General features: G+C 49.4%; 1 protein-coding gene and 1 long non-coding RNA gene across 3 annotated transcripts in view; one reads left to right on the top strand and one right to left on the bottom strand.

Moving 5' to 3' along the window:
* The window catches only part of ANTXR2 (ANTXR cell adhesion molecule 2), a 79,733-nt gene that overhangs the window by 15,150 nt on the left and 51,298 nt on the right, over window positions 1-13,285 (bottom strand). The window contains exons 15-16 of the mRNA XM_069012314.1: window positions 11,869-12,036; window positions 10,656-10,736 (exon numbers count right to left, since the gene is read on the bottom strand). Of these exons, the coding sequence (XP_068868415.1) occupies window positions 10,656-10,736; window positions 11,869-12,036 (249 nt within the window). The remainder of the gene's footprint in view (window positions 1-10,655; window positions 10,737-11,868; window positions 12,037-13,285) is intronic.
* The window catches only part of LOC138109241 (uncharacterized), a 55,803-nt gene that overhangs the window by 40,814 nt on the left and 1,704 nt on the right, over window positions 1-13,285 (top strand). The window contains exons 1-2 of one of the 2 annotated variants that reach the window (XR_011150374.1): window positions 10,761-11,366; window positions 12,675-13,187. The exons of the other annotated variant lie outside the window; for it this stretch is intronic. This is a non-coding gene — a long non-coding RNA (uncharacterized lncRNA). Of the gene's footprint in view, window positions 1-10,760; window positions 11,367-12,674; window positions 13,188-13,285 lie in introns of those variants that run through there. 2 annotated transcript variants of the gene reach the window in all.

The raw sequence follows: 13,285 nt of genomic DNA, 5'->3' as shown, positions 1-13,285 counted from the left end.
TGACTGCACCAAAAACTCACTGCTGTAATGGGTTGTTTCCTGGTGTCTTATTAAAGTGAGGACTGTAGAACTTGGGTGTGAAATGATACCAGGAAACACTCAAAAAAAGTATTTCTCTGGAAGACTGAGGTTTCCTGTACCACAGCACTGTCTGTGCTGTGTTACCTGTCCTGCCCTGTGGTACCTCTTTGGGAAGACATTCGCACCACGGCTTCATTAATACAAGTACAGAGCAGAAAAAGTGTTGCTGCTCTTTATCTTTTTCTTTCTCCTTCCCCAAGACAAGTGATTTGGCTGTTCCTAATTAAAATGAAGAAAAAAGTAGCATAAGCTTAATTAAGATTTTAATTCAGTTGGAGCCTATAGGAATAAATCACTGCAGACTTGGTAGTGACAATCAGAAAATACAGTGCCTGTTCCTCCTCTGTTGCAGAGATGGTAACAAAGGATGGGGAATCCTGAGGAGACAGGGATGCAAGAGCTTACAAGTGCAGGTATGTCTCTAACCCAGGTAATAATCCTGTGTTTGCACATACACTGGCCCAAAGCACAGTGAAACTGGCTTTCCCAAATATAGGTTCAGCTCCTGACTCTGGTGCTAACGAGGACCAGAACTGTTAGATTTTTTGGTGGGATTTTGGGACATGGACCCGTTCTTTGGAAACGTAGGTGAGAAACTGCAAAATATGTGAAACGTTGCATTTTTCCTAAGCAAAATGGCGGCTTTCCTTAGGATTTAGTACTGGTGGTGAGCACAAGAATGAAACACAAACACCTCTCAGCTGTTTGAGACATAGGCTGGACTATGGCAGGTGGGATGAAAATGGATAGAAATGAGGCCCAGGCAGCCTCTCCTCCTGAATCCATGGAGAAATCCTGGTTTTACTGTGTTCACAGAATAAAGCTAATGAAGATTCCCTGACGTAGACAAAGTTCCTTTGAGCAGCACCTCAGACTGTACAAATTACATGCATTTTAAAACTAAAAACTGCAGTAATTTTAGGGTTCTATGATTTTATAATGTTGGAATGTATCTTCGCTCCTTGACTAGCAAATTCTCTCCAGCAAGTCTTATGCTCAGACTTTAAGCATAAGCTTTCAATTCCAAATGAGGAATTCCTTCAAATTCCTTCAAAGGAATTACCAGCATGTTATCAAGGAGAAGGGACTGCTGGTTTTACAAAACTAAGAAAAAAGAAAATGCATTATAGGATGTTGCACAGGCACAGGACAAGCGCACTTCATTTTTCCTGACTGGGAACTGGGCTCCTCCCTCAGTTGTTCTCAGCTAAGTACAAAAGTCCGGGTTAAAAACTTTTGGCACAGGTAAACAGACCTGAAGCTAATGGTGGCACCTCACCTGTGCAGGAAACAGCAGAGGCTAAAGCTGTTCCCCCACTGCCCAGCCTCATCTCCCAGGTCACGCACTCCTACTCTCATGTGGGCCCTGCTGATGGGAGCAGTGGCTGAACAGTCTGGTCCCCCATGGCATTGACAACACTCCCGATCAGATATTTTCATATGGAAAATGCTGTCCCTGAACAGTGACAGCATTATTTTGAACTGTATTTTCCTTTGGAATCAGTCTCGCTGCAGTTTCAGTCACACAGTCACACACTGTCATCTGAATCACGGATCCCACTTGGCTGGGTATTCCCCTCTTTGCCTTGCTGAGAGGACAAAAAAGAAACGGCAGCAAAAAGAGGCAGAAATAACACACCCGTGCTGTGGCCTGTCCCCTCCATCAGTGTCACTCCCGTCTGAGCGCCGTGAACACTTTTGCCCCTTGCAGGACACTTCCCAGAGGCGCCATCCCAGTGCCTCGCTGGGCCAGGTTGGGCCCCAGCCGGCTCCCGAGGCCGTGAGGCCATTGTAGCAAAGTGCACAATTGCATTTTCAACATAATTAGGTGCCTAATTGTGCGCCTGGGCCTGGCTACTGTATTTGCACGTGGACCTAATGATGATTTATCGAGGAGCTTTCTGGCCACACCTCGCTCTCCAGCCTGGCAGAGGCAGCCAGAAGGGTGAGAGGTGAGACTGAGTGCTGGCTTCTCCCCAGCTTTTATTTTAAACTGAACACCTGTTTTTCTTGGGGTTTTTAAACCATTGAAGCAATGGGACAACTCCAACCAGCAGTGTCACTGGGAGACAAGTGCACTGCTGCACTAACAGCTGGGGAAGAGAGAAATTCCAGGGAAAAGGCTGGGGCCAGGTTAATAAATGAAATTTGCATGCAAGGCGTCCAAACAGCGCTGATGTTGAACTTGTCCAGTGGTGTGATGTCAGGCAGCAAGAACCTGTACCAGACAAGGTCAAAAGGGATCTTCTTTCAAGACAGAGAAATTCTCAGTGTCCTCTCTCAGGATTATCCAGCTGCCTTTTAACTCAGAACTGCCTGAACTGCGACACTGGAGTTCTCAGGGCCAGCTCAGCTGTGCAGCCACGCAGTTGGACACTTAATAGACACAGCACTGTGAAAATGTCTATTATTTCCCTTCAGTGAAACACTTTTTAACTACAGCATCCAATCACTCTTTATGGCGTATGATGTCAAAAACACTTACTGCACAAGCAGAGATCTGTGTTTCTTTTGCCACAGACAATAAATCTTTAGTGTCTTCTCTTGCCATGCATCACTCCACTTGCTCTCAGGAGGCACCATACGCCTCTCTTTCCCTCTGCCTCTTCTAGCAAGGTCACTTTCCAGTGATGAAACAACTTTTCCAGAAGGTATAGTGTTCAATAATTAATACCTACTGATAATAGCTTCCCAAAGCAGCGCTTTAAAGCTCTAATGCTCATCACAGACTTGGAGTGGGAAGAACCCTTAAAATAGATCTGAGTAGCACATCTGAAAATATCAGCCTCAGGAAGCTGGGGCGCGCGTGACCGAACTTACGCCATGGATACACACAGACCTGTAGCCCTGGTGCCAAAGGAAGCCCAGCCCTTCCTCTCACATCAGGCAGCATGGCTGTACTGCAGGTGTGAGCAGGTCAGGTCACCCTCGTGCACATGCTCTGGGTGTCATCTCCTGAACAGGCACATCTCCTGCTGCTCCTGCTCCCGCACACGTGGGTTCTGCGGGAACAGGGTCCCCAGTGGGAGGGTGCCCGGCAAGGTGCCCAACCGCAGGCGCTGAGGGCTCTGCGGGTGCTCAGACCACGAGTCACAGGTGTGGGACAGACTCTGATCACAGAACACCATTTCCTGCCACTGTTGCAGAGTTCCCTCCTCCCACCCACCTCATTGCCACCAAACTGGCCTTTCCAGACCATCTCCAGTGACAACAGTCTTTGACAAAAGCACAGAAAATGCTGTCCCTGAGCATGCACTGGTCAAACCAGGGGATCAGTAGTGTCAGTGTTTCTCCTGGCTGACAGCTGGTGCCACGTGACATAGGGCACGTGGCTCAGCCCGAACGCAGGAGGTGAAGCAGTTATTCATAAAACTACTCTTCAGAGCCGTCTCAAGAGCAAAGCCCACTGTGCCACGACTTTCTCCCTAAGCAGTGCGGTCTGTGATAAATGCGGTTGGGTTTGTGTAGCTCATTCGAGGCTGGCGTAAGATCTGACTTGGCTTGGCTTTTGTCTGTGTATGAGGTGAAATCTCTGCGCCTTAAGCTCCATAACAAATAAGAAAGCATTGATGGGAGAAAACCTGTTTTATGTTGCACTTCTTTGGCACCAAATGCCCATATCACTGTTTTTACAGTTTGACTCTCCCATGTTCATCCCCTAGAAATGCACTGTGAACCCCTTTACCTGGATCAGCAGCCCTCTGCTCCCATCTGGTGCTCAAAGCTCACCAGGGGCATCTCTCCTTCCCCCTTCTTCTGGCCATGGGTTTGTTTCATTACTTGGGGCTCACATCACCTCTGCACATGTGCCTCGGTTCCCCATGTCCCTTGGGAGAGCCCCATTGCTTTGCCCAGAGGACACACTGCAGTTAGGGATGTGCGGCCATGGCCCAATGGGAAGGCACATCCTCCCTGCTGCTGGGAGGACACAGCACACTGCGTTACTCCTGACTTCTCTGAGCCAAAACCTAGTATTACTCTCCTTCCTCTAAGCAGAGCATTTATGGGTTTATAAATCAGGACGGACTGACATCAAACATGCCCTGAGCGTGCCTCGGAGCATTCACAGAGTGCCAGCTGGGCATGTGGCTGGCTTGGAAGGAAAGAGCCTTAATTACATTCAGCATAGGAAAAATAAATTTAAGGAAAGAGGGAGAGTTCTTTCAGAGAATTCCCACAGTTCTAATGCACAGATTCCTAGGTACAATGGAAAAGTTATATCCATTATATCCTCCTAATCCTTCGTATGCCTTTCCTTTCTGTTGTTGGTATCAGAGGGAAAAACCTTACTGAGCTGCCATAATCATGGAGCTGATTGGCCCTGATGACCTATAACCACCTGCTGGGACATGGCGATGTCACCAGAGGGGACCGATGGCTGTTCCAGCATGGGAGCAGGTGGGCCGGGAGCAGAATTCCCATCATTGCCCTGGCCGCTTCACTGGGGAGCCTTTGTCTGGAGATGTTGACATGCCTTTTAGTAAAGGCATGACAGCAAATGGTCTGCGACCGCTGTGGCTGGGAGATACTCCAGGTTTAAGACAGGCACCCAGAGCTCCCCAAGGGGGCAAACAGAGCCGGTAACAGGGCAGCAAGGCAGCCCTGGGAGGCAGGGTGGCAGCCCTGCGATGAGGAGGTGCCCTCAGACATCTCTCCTGGGTGAGCAGGGGGGCCCCAGTGGCAGTACTCAGAGTTTCTGGGGCATTCCCTAATGCAGGGGTGCTCGGCTAGGCTGGGAACATCCTTCCCAGAATGGAGCAATATCCTCAGAGCCCTTAGGCTCTGCTCCGAATGTTCAGCTCTAAATAATCCGTTTTCTTTTGGATCATAATATGCTTATTCTGCTCATTATTTAACAGATTTTCCAGATTTTATCAGGTTCTATGTTTCACTATAATGTAAAATAAAATATCATCCGTCTGTTTGGGTACAGAAAGATATGAAACACGCTATGAGCTCCTGTGTGCTTTGCACCTTCACTTCCCCTCTGCTCACACAGGCACAGTTTGCATCCAGAAAGGGAACTTATATTTCTAAACAGAAAGTAAAGAACTCCTGTTGTTTCATTGGAAAAACGTGATAATGACCTCCAAGAAAATCTAATCCTTTTTCATTGGATCAAAGTTGTTTTACACTGCAGCGTGTGGCCTGCTGGACTAAGTAATAAAGACAGGGCAAGGCTGTGGGAGAAAACTGCAGACAGAAAGGTCTGAGAAACAACCATTACCTAGGAAGCAGTACTGAGCCCCAGAGTACCTGCGAAGCTGCAGCAAGGAAGCGCTGTCCTAGGAAGGCTGTCACCCACCCCCAAGGTTGTGTTCACAGCCAGAAGGTTGTGTCACCCATCCCATCCCGAGGCTGCACACCAGGGACGCTGCTCCTCTTCCCTGGTCACCTGTCTGGCACGGCCTGGAGCCCGGCAGGAGCTGAGCCCACCTGAACTGCAGCGATTGATCTCATGTAGCATTTGCCCACTGGTTTCTAGAAGCTACAGAATTCTTTTCAGAGTGACTGGGAGGGGATAGACCTGTGTGCACCCACAAACCCTTTGTGACAGGAAGCAGCACCAGTAACTAGTGCTGTGAGCTGCATTAACTTCCTTGGAGCCTGTGTTTAAATTGCAGGAGGCTGTGACACCGCCAGCCCACAGGTCAATGGTCAGGAAACGTTATGGCTGGGAAGCACCTGGCCAGTTTAAAATGCAAACAACTGAAGTGTACAGGGGTTTCTGTTAATGCTTTATGGATCCATAGTTCAGAATGGACTTAAACATGCAAAAACTGATTTCAGAACAAAAGTAGTTTTGAATTATGGGAATACAGTAATAAGATAGGAGGCAATAAATATAATTTTGGATCACTTTTCTTCTCTCTCTCTCCCCCTGTCTGCCTCTCCCATGCAGCAGTCACATCCCGCAGCATGTGTGCTGTAGTTCTTCCCAACTTTTGAAGAGCTGTGGGGGAACAGCTCCCTCCCCCTGCCTTCTTTCGGAAGATGTTGTGCACAAAAGGATTAACACGTGCCAATGCTTGCAGGCTTTGGAGCCCCCAGTTGCGTCGGGTCAGGCCTGGGTGGGCACATCTGAGCATCCTCTGAACTCCAGTAGCTGCAGTTTACCACAGGTTCATAACAACTCACCCTGGGTGAGTGAATGAGCTCAGGCTGCCACAGCTACAGCAGGTGACACCACGCCTGCCAGAAACTCACTTTCTAAAAACAGCTTTTCCAAGGTGTTTTCATATGTCTTTGCTGGTGGTTAGAGGAGCAGAGCCCAGTGAAGTGACAGGGAAACCAGCCTAGTTCTGTTCACCTCATTCTGTCACCGCCTCCCATCTCAGAGCCTCTCTGGCTCTGGTCAGTTATTTCCAACATCACCCGACTCTGTTATTATCAAGTATTTGTGCTGATCTCCAAAATGGCAGTGAAACCACAGCCTGGACCTTTTAAAACATGTCGTGTCACTGTGGAAGAACACTGGGACCTCTCACTTAAATCTGCCAAACCAAGAATGCCATTTGAACTCTAATCTAGATAAATGGCACATAAAATTGATCTGGATTAATATGCATATCAACATAAACAGAGGTATGTGTGTTCATCATGTGGGAATGTAACCTTTGTGCAAGGTGTTTTTTCATTTCCATCCACTTTTGCTGAGGAGGGTATGAATGCAAATGCTTCCTCGGCGCTCCGTGTGCGTTACCCGTGCGAGCAGCTCCCATACAGCGATGTATGTATGTGTAAATTGTGTGAATGTAAATATAGATAGGCCATATGTCCCCAAAGTCCCAAAAGAGCATCTGATGTTGATATGTAGACAGTGTGTTAAGGACCTTCCTAATTAATAAGCCAGATTAAAAACCTCTTGGCAATCAATTAAGATTAATGACAGAAGTCATTCTGTCTCCCCCTCCACCCGCGTCTCGGGCTGTGAAAACCCTGGGTTGGGAAACTTTAATCCTGTTATCTGCTGCCTCCTTCATCTGCAAAGCCTGAAGATTAGCTCAGCGGCCATTCCCGAATCCTGGCCAGCCGCTCGGACAGCTGCCCTGCGCCGCCAGGTCACAGGGGAGGAATAATCTGGGCAGGGGAACAGGCCTAGTGCATCACTCTACTGCAGCTCACTCCATGAGAAAGGTGTCGTGAGGATGAGGAAAACAAATGTGTTTGCTGCTTGGGAATCCTGCACAACGAAACACTCGGTGATTACCAGCCCCTGCCCTGCCCATGGAAAGGTTTGCTTTGGCTCAGCTTGGGGGGCTGCACTGCTCGTGTGCTGGCAGGGAAGCTATGGGACAGCTGTGGCACATCCGTGCTCCCCCCAGCACCGACGTTCCTTTCTCCATGGCAGTCATCCCGTGCTGCATGGCCTTGGAACTGGCAGGGAAGGCAGGTTGGTTTCTTCCTGCTCTCTTTCCTACCAGTGCTCACAGAGGGATGAGTCCCAAAGGCTCGTTTAAGAGAGCAGCAGACTCATCTGCACCAAGGGAGGCAGAGCCAAGAACTGCTGCCTACATAGTTGGAAAAATATCCCTGTTTCTCCTGACACCAGCACAACATCCTCTCTTCAGCAAGATGATCCCTCCCACTTCCACTGACTGACAGCAAATCCAACTGCCAGGAGAGCCACTCTAGTTGGGATGGGCAGCCAGCCAGACCCTCCTAAGAGCAGCCCAGGTTATGGGGCAAGGGGGTGACTCCAGTGACCTGGAGCTTCCTTCTGGAGGGAACACTGCTATCCACACCTTTCACATGCAGAATGTATTACTTTTGTATTATGCAGAGATGCTCCAAAGTAACAGTTTAAACAGATGTTTGTGTTAGCTCTGCAGCCATTATTAGAAAAGACCTTTAAAGCAGGTAAATACTAATAGGCTTAAAATTAAAAACAAGTACAAGTGTCTTCCTTTTTAAAAGGCTGGTTTGTACATGGAAGTACAAACTGGAAGCATTCTACAGTTCTCCTCTGTTCTGATTCTTCTAGAATGAGGTACAATCTTTCTTTTACTGTTGACTCCTATCTGCATCCTGATAGGGCAGAGTCTTCACTAAAAGTGCCACGGGCTATTTGTGGACTTAAAGATGTTTGTGTGCGTAAATGCACACAGGATCAGAGCTTCAGCCACCATCACACTGCCACTAGCTCAGACAAAGAATCCAAACTCCTGATGATCACCTCTTGGTGCTAAACTATGACTTGGAAAACAAGCACAAGGATTTAGAGGAAAAAAACAGGCCCCTGAGGCTGGCGCTGTGCCCCCGTGCCAGGCTGTATTCCTGGGCAGCCCCAGACTCCTGGGAAAAAAAGTTCAGTACCAACCCTCAGACACTGAACTGGCTTATCAGAGTAGCCCAAACTGCAGTGGCTCGGTCTTCTTTGCCCCTTTAATAAAAAAAAGGAAGGAAGTCTAGCTAGGAGGACAGACACAGGGTAATGCATCATTTATAAATTACCTTGTTAGTGCGGAAAACACCACATGGCTCTGCAGCCGAAATCTCCTGCTGCGGACTTGCTCTGTTTGATGGGAGCCCTTCAAAAGCGCTCATGGCTTAATGGAGGCTGTTTGTGGGGCCCTCGATCTGTACCTGCTGTCCTCGTCCCTCACTGGGAGCATGGCGCAGCTGCCGCGGCGTGCAGCTGTCTCTGAAGTGGCTGCATGTCCTCGGCCCCCAGCACAGCCAGACCACGTTGGATCTCTGGATTTGTGCCTGAGGCGAGCTGGGGAGCAGCTGTGTCCAAGCCGTGCTACCTTTAGTGTTGCAGCCCCTGGGCCCCACGTGCCCTGGCCTGCCCCACACTCCCGCGGCCGCCACACAGCTGTGCCCGCAGCCTGCTCGGTGTGCCCACACCTGGGCGCTGCCCGTCTCCCGCAGTCGCGGCTCCTGGGGCTCAAGCTGCCCTGGCAGCCTCCCGGTACGGCCCTCCCGCTGCCTGCCACACAGCGCAGCCGGGACAGCGCGGTGCACAAACAGCTCGCTCTGCTTTGATACTTCATGCTTAAATTTCAATTGCCTGATCAAGGACTCAAATTCAGCACTGAATTCTTCTACGGATGGAACTGGCAAGTTCTTAAACAGTAAAAGAAAGATGGTGAAATAGAAGACTCCATGGCTGCTGTTTCCAAGGCAAGTGTGTGTGTGTGTGTGTGTGTGTGTGTGTGTGTCTCCCTGTGCACACACGTGCACTGACACATACCCAGGGGCCCACCATGGGACCCCCACCCAGCGTGTTAGGAACAAGGAAAAAGATACCTTTTTTCCCCAAGACAGCAAACACCACACAGAAATGTCACTCTGCTGTGACACAAGTCACATCTGACCCACCATTCACTTAGGTACAAATATCACTCCTTTTTTCTTGAGCCACTGCTCTGTTTTTCACAAGCCGAGGTGCTGACCAGTGTTGCTCCTGTCAGGCCCAGAGAAGGCAGGTGTCTGACTGCACAATGGCTCAGCAAAGCCTACGCCAAGGGCAGTCCTTACAGTAACTCCCTGCCTTAGTCAGGGCCTGACTGACATTTTTTAGCCCTTTAAGGCACCACTTCTATATTCCTGTTTATATTGAATTTACCTGTTAAACTGTATTGTGCCATGTATTTTGTGTGTAGATTTGCTGTTGTTATTGCTGCTCCATGTCACATGCATCATTCCTGCAAAGAGTGACTAACCTGCCACGGTAACAATGCTAACACCTGTATCCAGCTGTGTTCTCCACCTGCAGCACAGCACTTGGCCATTCTGCTGCTTCCAACACTGGTCTTACCTTAGTCTCACCTTTTCGTCCTTTTGAACAGCACCCAACTTCATCCCAGGCAATTCCCATTACCTCCCATTCTACCACATGTAACCTCCCCTTAAGCCCTCTCATCCTTTTATGTGGCCTTCATGTTGTATGGTGCATAGACAGTGTTCTGCACAGCAGTGCTCTGTGGTACGTGAGACTGTGACCTGCTGCCATCCTATTTAAATGAAAGCATTTGCTCCTGTGGCTCTTCCCAAGTGCCACAGACAGGAAGCTGAGTGGTCCCAGGGGATAAGTGCTGACATTTGAAGTGATACTTTCCTGAGGAGCAGCAATCAAAAGGACCCTATCTGGTTTCAATATCAGAGGTGCAAACAGCAGCTCTGTGTGCTCATCAGAGCAGTGTTTGAGGGAGAGGCCACAGGTGTTCCAGGAGAAAGGATGGTCTGAGAAACGCATTTCCTCACCTGTTTGTTCTGTGAAAGGTGCCTTTGGTGTGGAAGTGCAAAGCTCTGGGAAGCAACTTGCATGGACATTATTGCCAGCCTCTGCTCTTACGAACAGCTGCATCTGAGCGCAATTTGTGTGCCTGTGACAGAGTTTACCCTGCATGAGGCTGTGTTCCTGTTCTCCACCTGAGCACACACCATATCCAGCACCCCTCCCTCTGCCTTCCGGAGCCCCGTGTTGGCACCGTGTCTCCAGGCTGGTGCCATGCCCCTTTCGCTGCACGGATTCCCCAATGCGTCCCGCTGTGCTCTCTGCCCCCCACGCCAGAGCCGCCGGGCTGGCCGTGCCCCAGCCCCTTGCCGGCCACGCGCCGCACACCCACCTGGTCTCCTTGCTGGGGCCGCATCAGCGAGACTCTGTCATACTGGCGCCGCAGCAGCGCCCACAGCGCGTCCAGCCGGCCCTGTGGGGACACAGCGGGCTCACTCAGGGGGCAGCACACCCCACCCACATGGGGGCTGCCGGGGGCATCCCAGGGACATGGAGTGCTGCAACAGAGCACCACTTCCCTGGTGCCAAGCAAGCAGAACTAAGCCTGGGCTGTTTTCCCCGCAGCCCCTGCGGTGCTGCTCCTGCCCACCTGGAGTGCCAGGCACTCACCTGCCCGGGGAGTGGAGTGGCAGGGCCCAACCCACCCGTACTCTGAGCCATCCAGGAGCGGTGCTTTGTTTGCCGTGATTTGGGCCGAATGCCCCCATGTCCATCGGGTTTATCCCGCATCAACACATTTGTTTGTACAGCACACACGCGGGCCCTGCTGGGCACGTGGCACACGGCGAGTCCCACGTGCTCTGGGTGCGGCAGGTTCACCACAGGTGTGCAGCTTCGGCGCAGGACACGCGCAGCGGCTCTGCTGCTGGTTAGGAGCATCCCGCTCTGCACAGATGGCTCCAGACCTTGCCTGTGTGCCTGGACATCGCGGCTTCAGGGCTTTCTGGGGGTCAGAAAGGACTCGCAGGCACTTGGGAAGACAGAAGTATCCAGAGTCCCAGCTACACCTGTGTGTGTTCTTCTCTTAACACCTAAAGGCAAGGTATTTACAGACCTACCCTCCACTTGTAAGAAGTGCTTGTGCTGTGTTTGCAGGTGACTCAGAGCACCGTTATTATGAGCCGGATAGAACAATTCACTTTTTGTCAGACTTCTTGCATTACACTGTTTTATATAATTTTTTGCTTTTCTTGGTTTGTCATGACAATGTGTGTTTAAAACTTAGTGTAGCAGCTACAGACTGTGCAGTTTTGGGTTTAATTAGCTCTACTAAGCCAACAAACCCCCATAAATTTTAACGCTCTCATTGTACAATATGTCCCTTTTTAAGGGGAGGCAAACAGAATGTGGCAGTAATGATCAAGTATTGCATTTAGGGCTACAAACTGCTCCTGCCATTCCTGCTGAGTAGGTGTTCCCTTTGAGAATAGCACATTACACTTGAACGGGAACACTTGGAAAGTAATGCACAGCTCAGCCTGCATAAGGCACAAGGAATCCAGCCCTCAGTAACAAATTGTACCAAAGACAGTCAAACAGATTACCTTGATTGGCGTGTACCACTTCTGCTGCATGGCTGGTGAGGTAGGCTTTGGTTTAGGTGGTTTAGGGTGAAAAGGTTCTTCTGGTTCTTCTGGGAGTTTCACCACAGCGTTCTTTGCTTTTTCCAACCTGGCCCCTTCTTCTGTTGAGCCTTTGTCACCCCAGCGCACCTGAGGAAAGGCAGAGTTCAGGTGTGAGTGCACCACAGGGCAGGGAAACTGCTGCAAATAACGGAGCTGAACAAGGATAAATTTGGAACAGGTGCTGAGGAGGTACTGAGGAGAACATTACCTCTTCATTTGTGATAACAATAGTCTTAGTTAAGTGTCTGTAAGTAAGTCTTAGTAGTGATAGAAAATCCTACCGTGCTTCACATGGGCTGTACAGGACACAGGGGATCTGTCAAATCTTCTCTAAGTAATGATATAAAAATATGATTTCCACTTCTTATTTATCCTAAAATACCAGACCTTAATCTGGCACACAGGAAAGCCAAGATTTATAGAACCCAGGCTTCCTAACCCAGAGAGCTTTCGAGAACCCCAGTGCAGATTAAATGTGATGCTTGGGCAGGTTTGAGCAGAAGCTCCTTGAACCTGCTCAGATTTCCATGTTGTCCTGCAGGAAGATACACACTGGAGAAGAGCAGGTGAAGCAGTCTAACCGGCCTAAGTGCATATAGAACGTGTAGCAATGTGTATGTTAATCGCTGCTCCAAGTGTATAAAATATACACAAAGAGCTGAAAGAGAAGGAAACCTGGGTTATCACTGTTGGGGAAACAGACATGTATTCTGACTTCCATACAGGCTACCCTCATCGTGCTGTGCAGAGGAACTACATTGGAAAAACCTTCCTGCTGAGAGGGATGATTCACCTTGCTGCAGGAATCCTATTTCACCTTGTAACTGGAAGCACCGTGCAGCAATCTCAGCAGGGGTGTTTGTTGTACTGCACTCAGAAACAAGCATGGACAAGGCTGTTCCCTCCTCATCCAAAAAGGAACAGCTAAAAGCTATGGCTGGAGTTTTGAGAGTCTTTAGTGAAAGTGGCCTGGATCATATCAGCAAGACTTGACATAATCATGTCATTTGCAGTGATTTGGCCTGCCAGGAGGCCCCTCAACACCTGTCTTTCACTGTGATCAGTGGTACTTTTTTGTCACGTGGCTGCTAAAATGTATTTTAAACACTGTTTCATTAGATGGTGGATCTCTCCCTGAAAAAATTACCTTCTCCTTCTGACAAAAGCCACTTCACCCAGAAGAAACTGGAATTGGTGGAGTCTGACCACCCAATTTTGACATAAAAACAGATTAACAGGTAGGGTCTGGCAATGACATCACAAAACTTGACAGCAATGCCAAAAGACAGAGCTAGGGAGAGCAAACAGCACTGCCCAAGCTATCTGGGACTGTCAC

The sequence above is a fragment of the Aphelocoma coerulescens genome, chromosome 4, assembly GCF_041296385.1.
Source record: "Aphelocoma coerulescens isolate FSJ_1873_10779 chromosome 4, UR_Acoe_1.0, whole genome shotgun sequence".
Classification (NCBI taxonomy): domain Eukaryota; kingdom Metazoa; phylum Chordata; class Aves; order Passeriformes; family Corvidae; genus Aphelocoma; species Aphelocoma coerulescens.
Note: the sequence above shows the minus strand (reverse complement) of the source record. Positions and strands in the feature narration are given on the sequence as shown.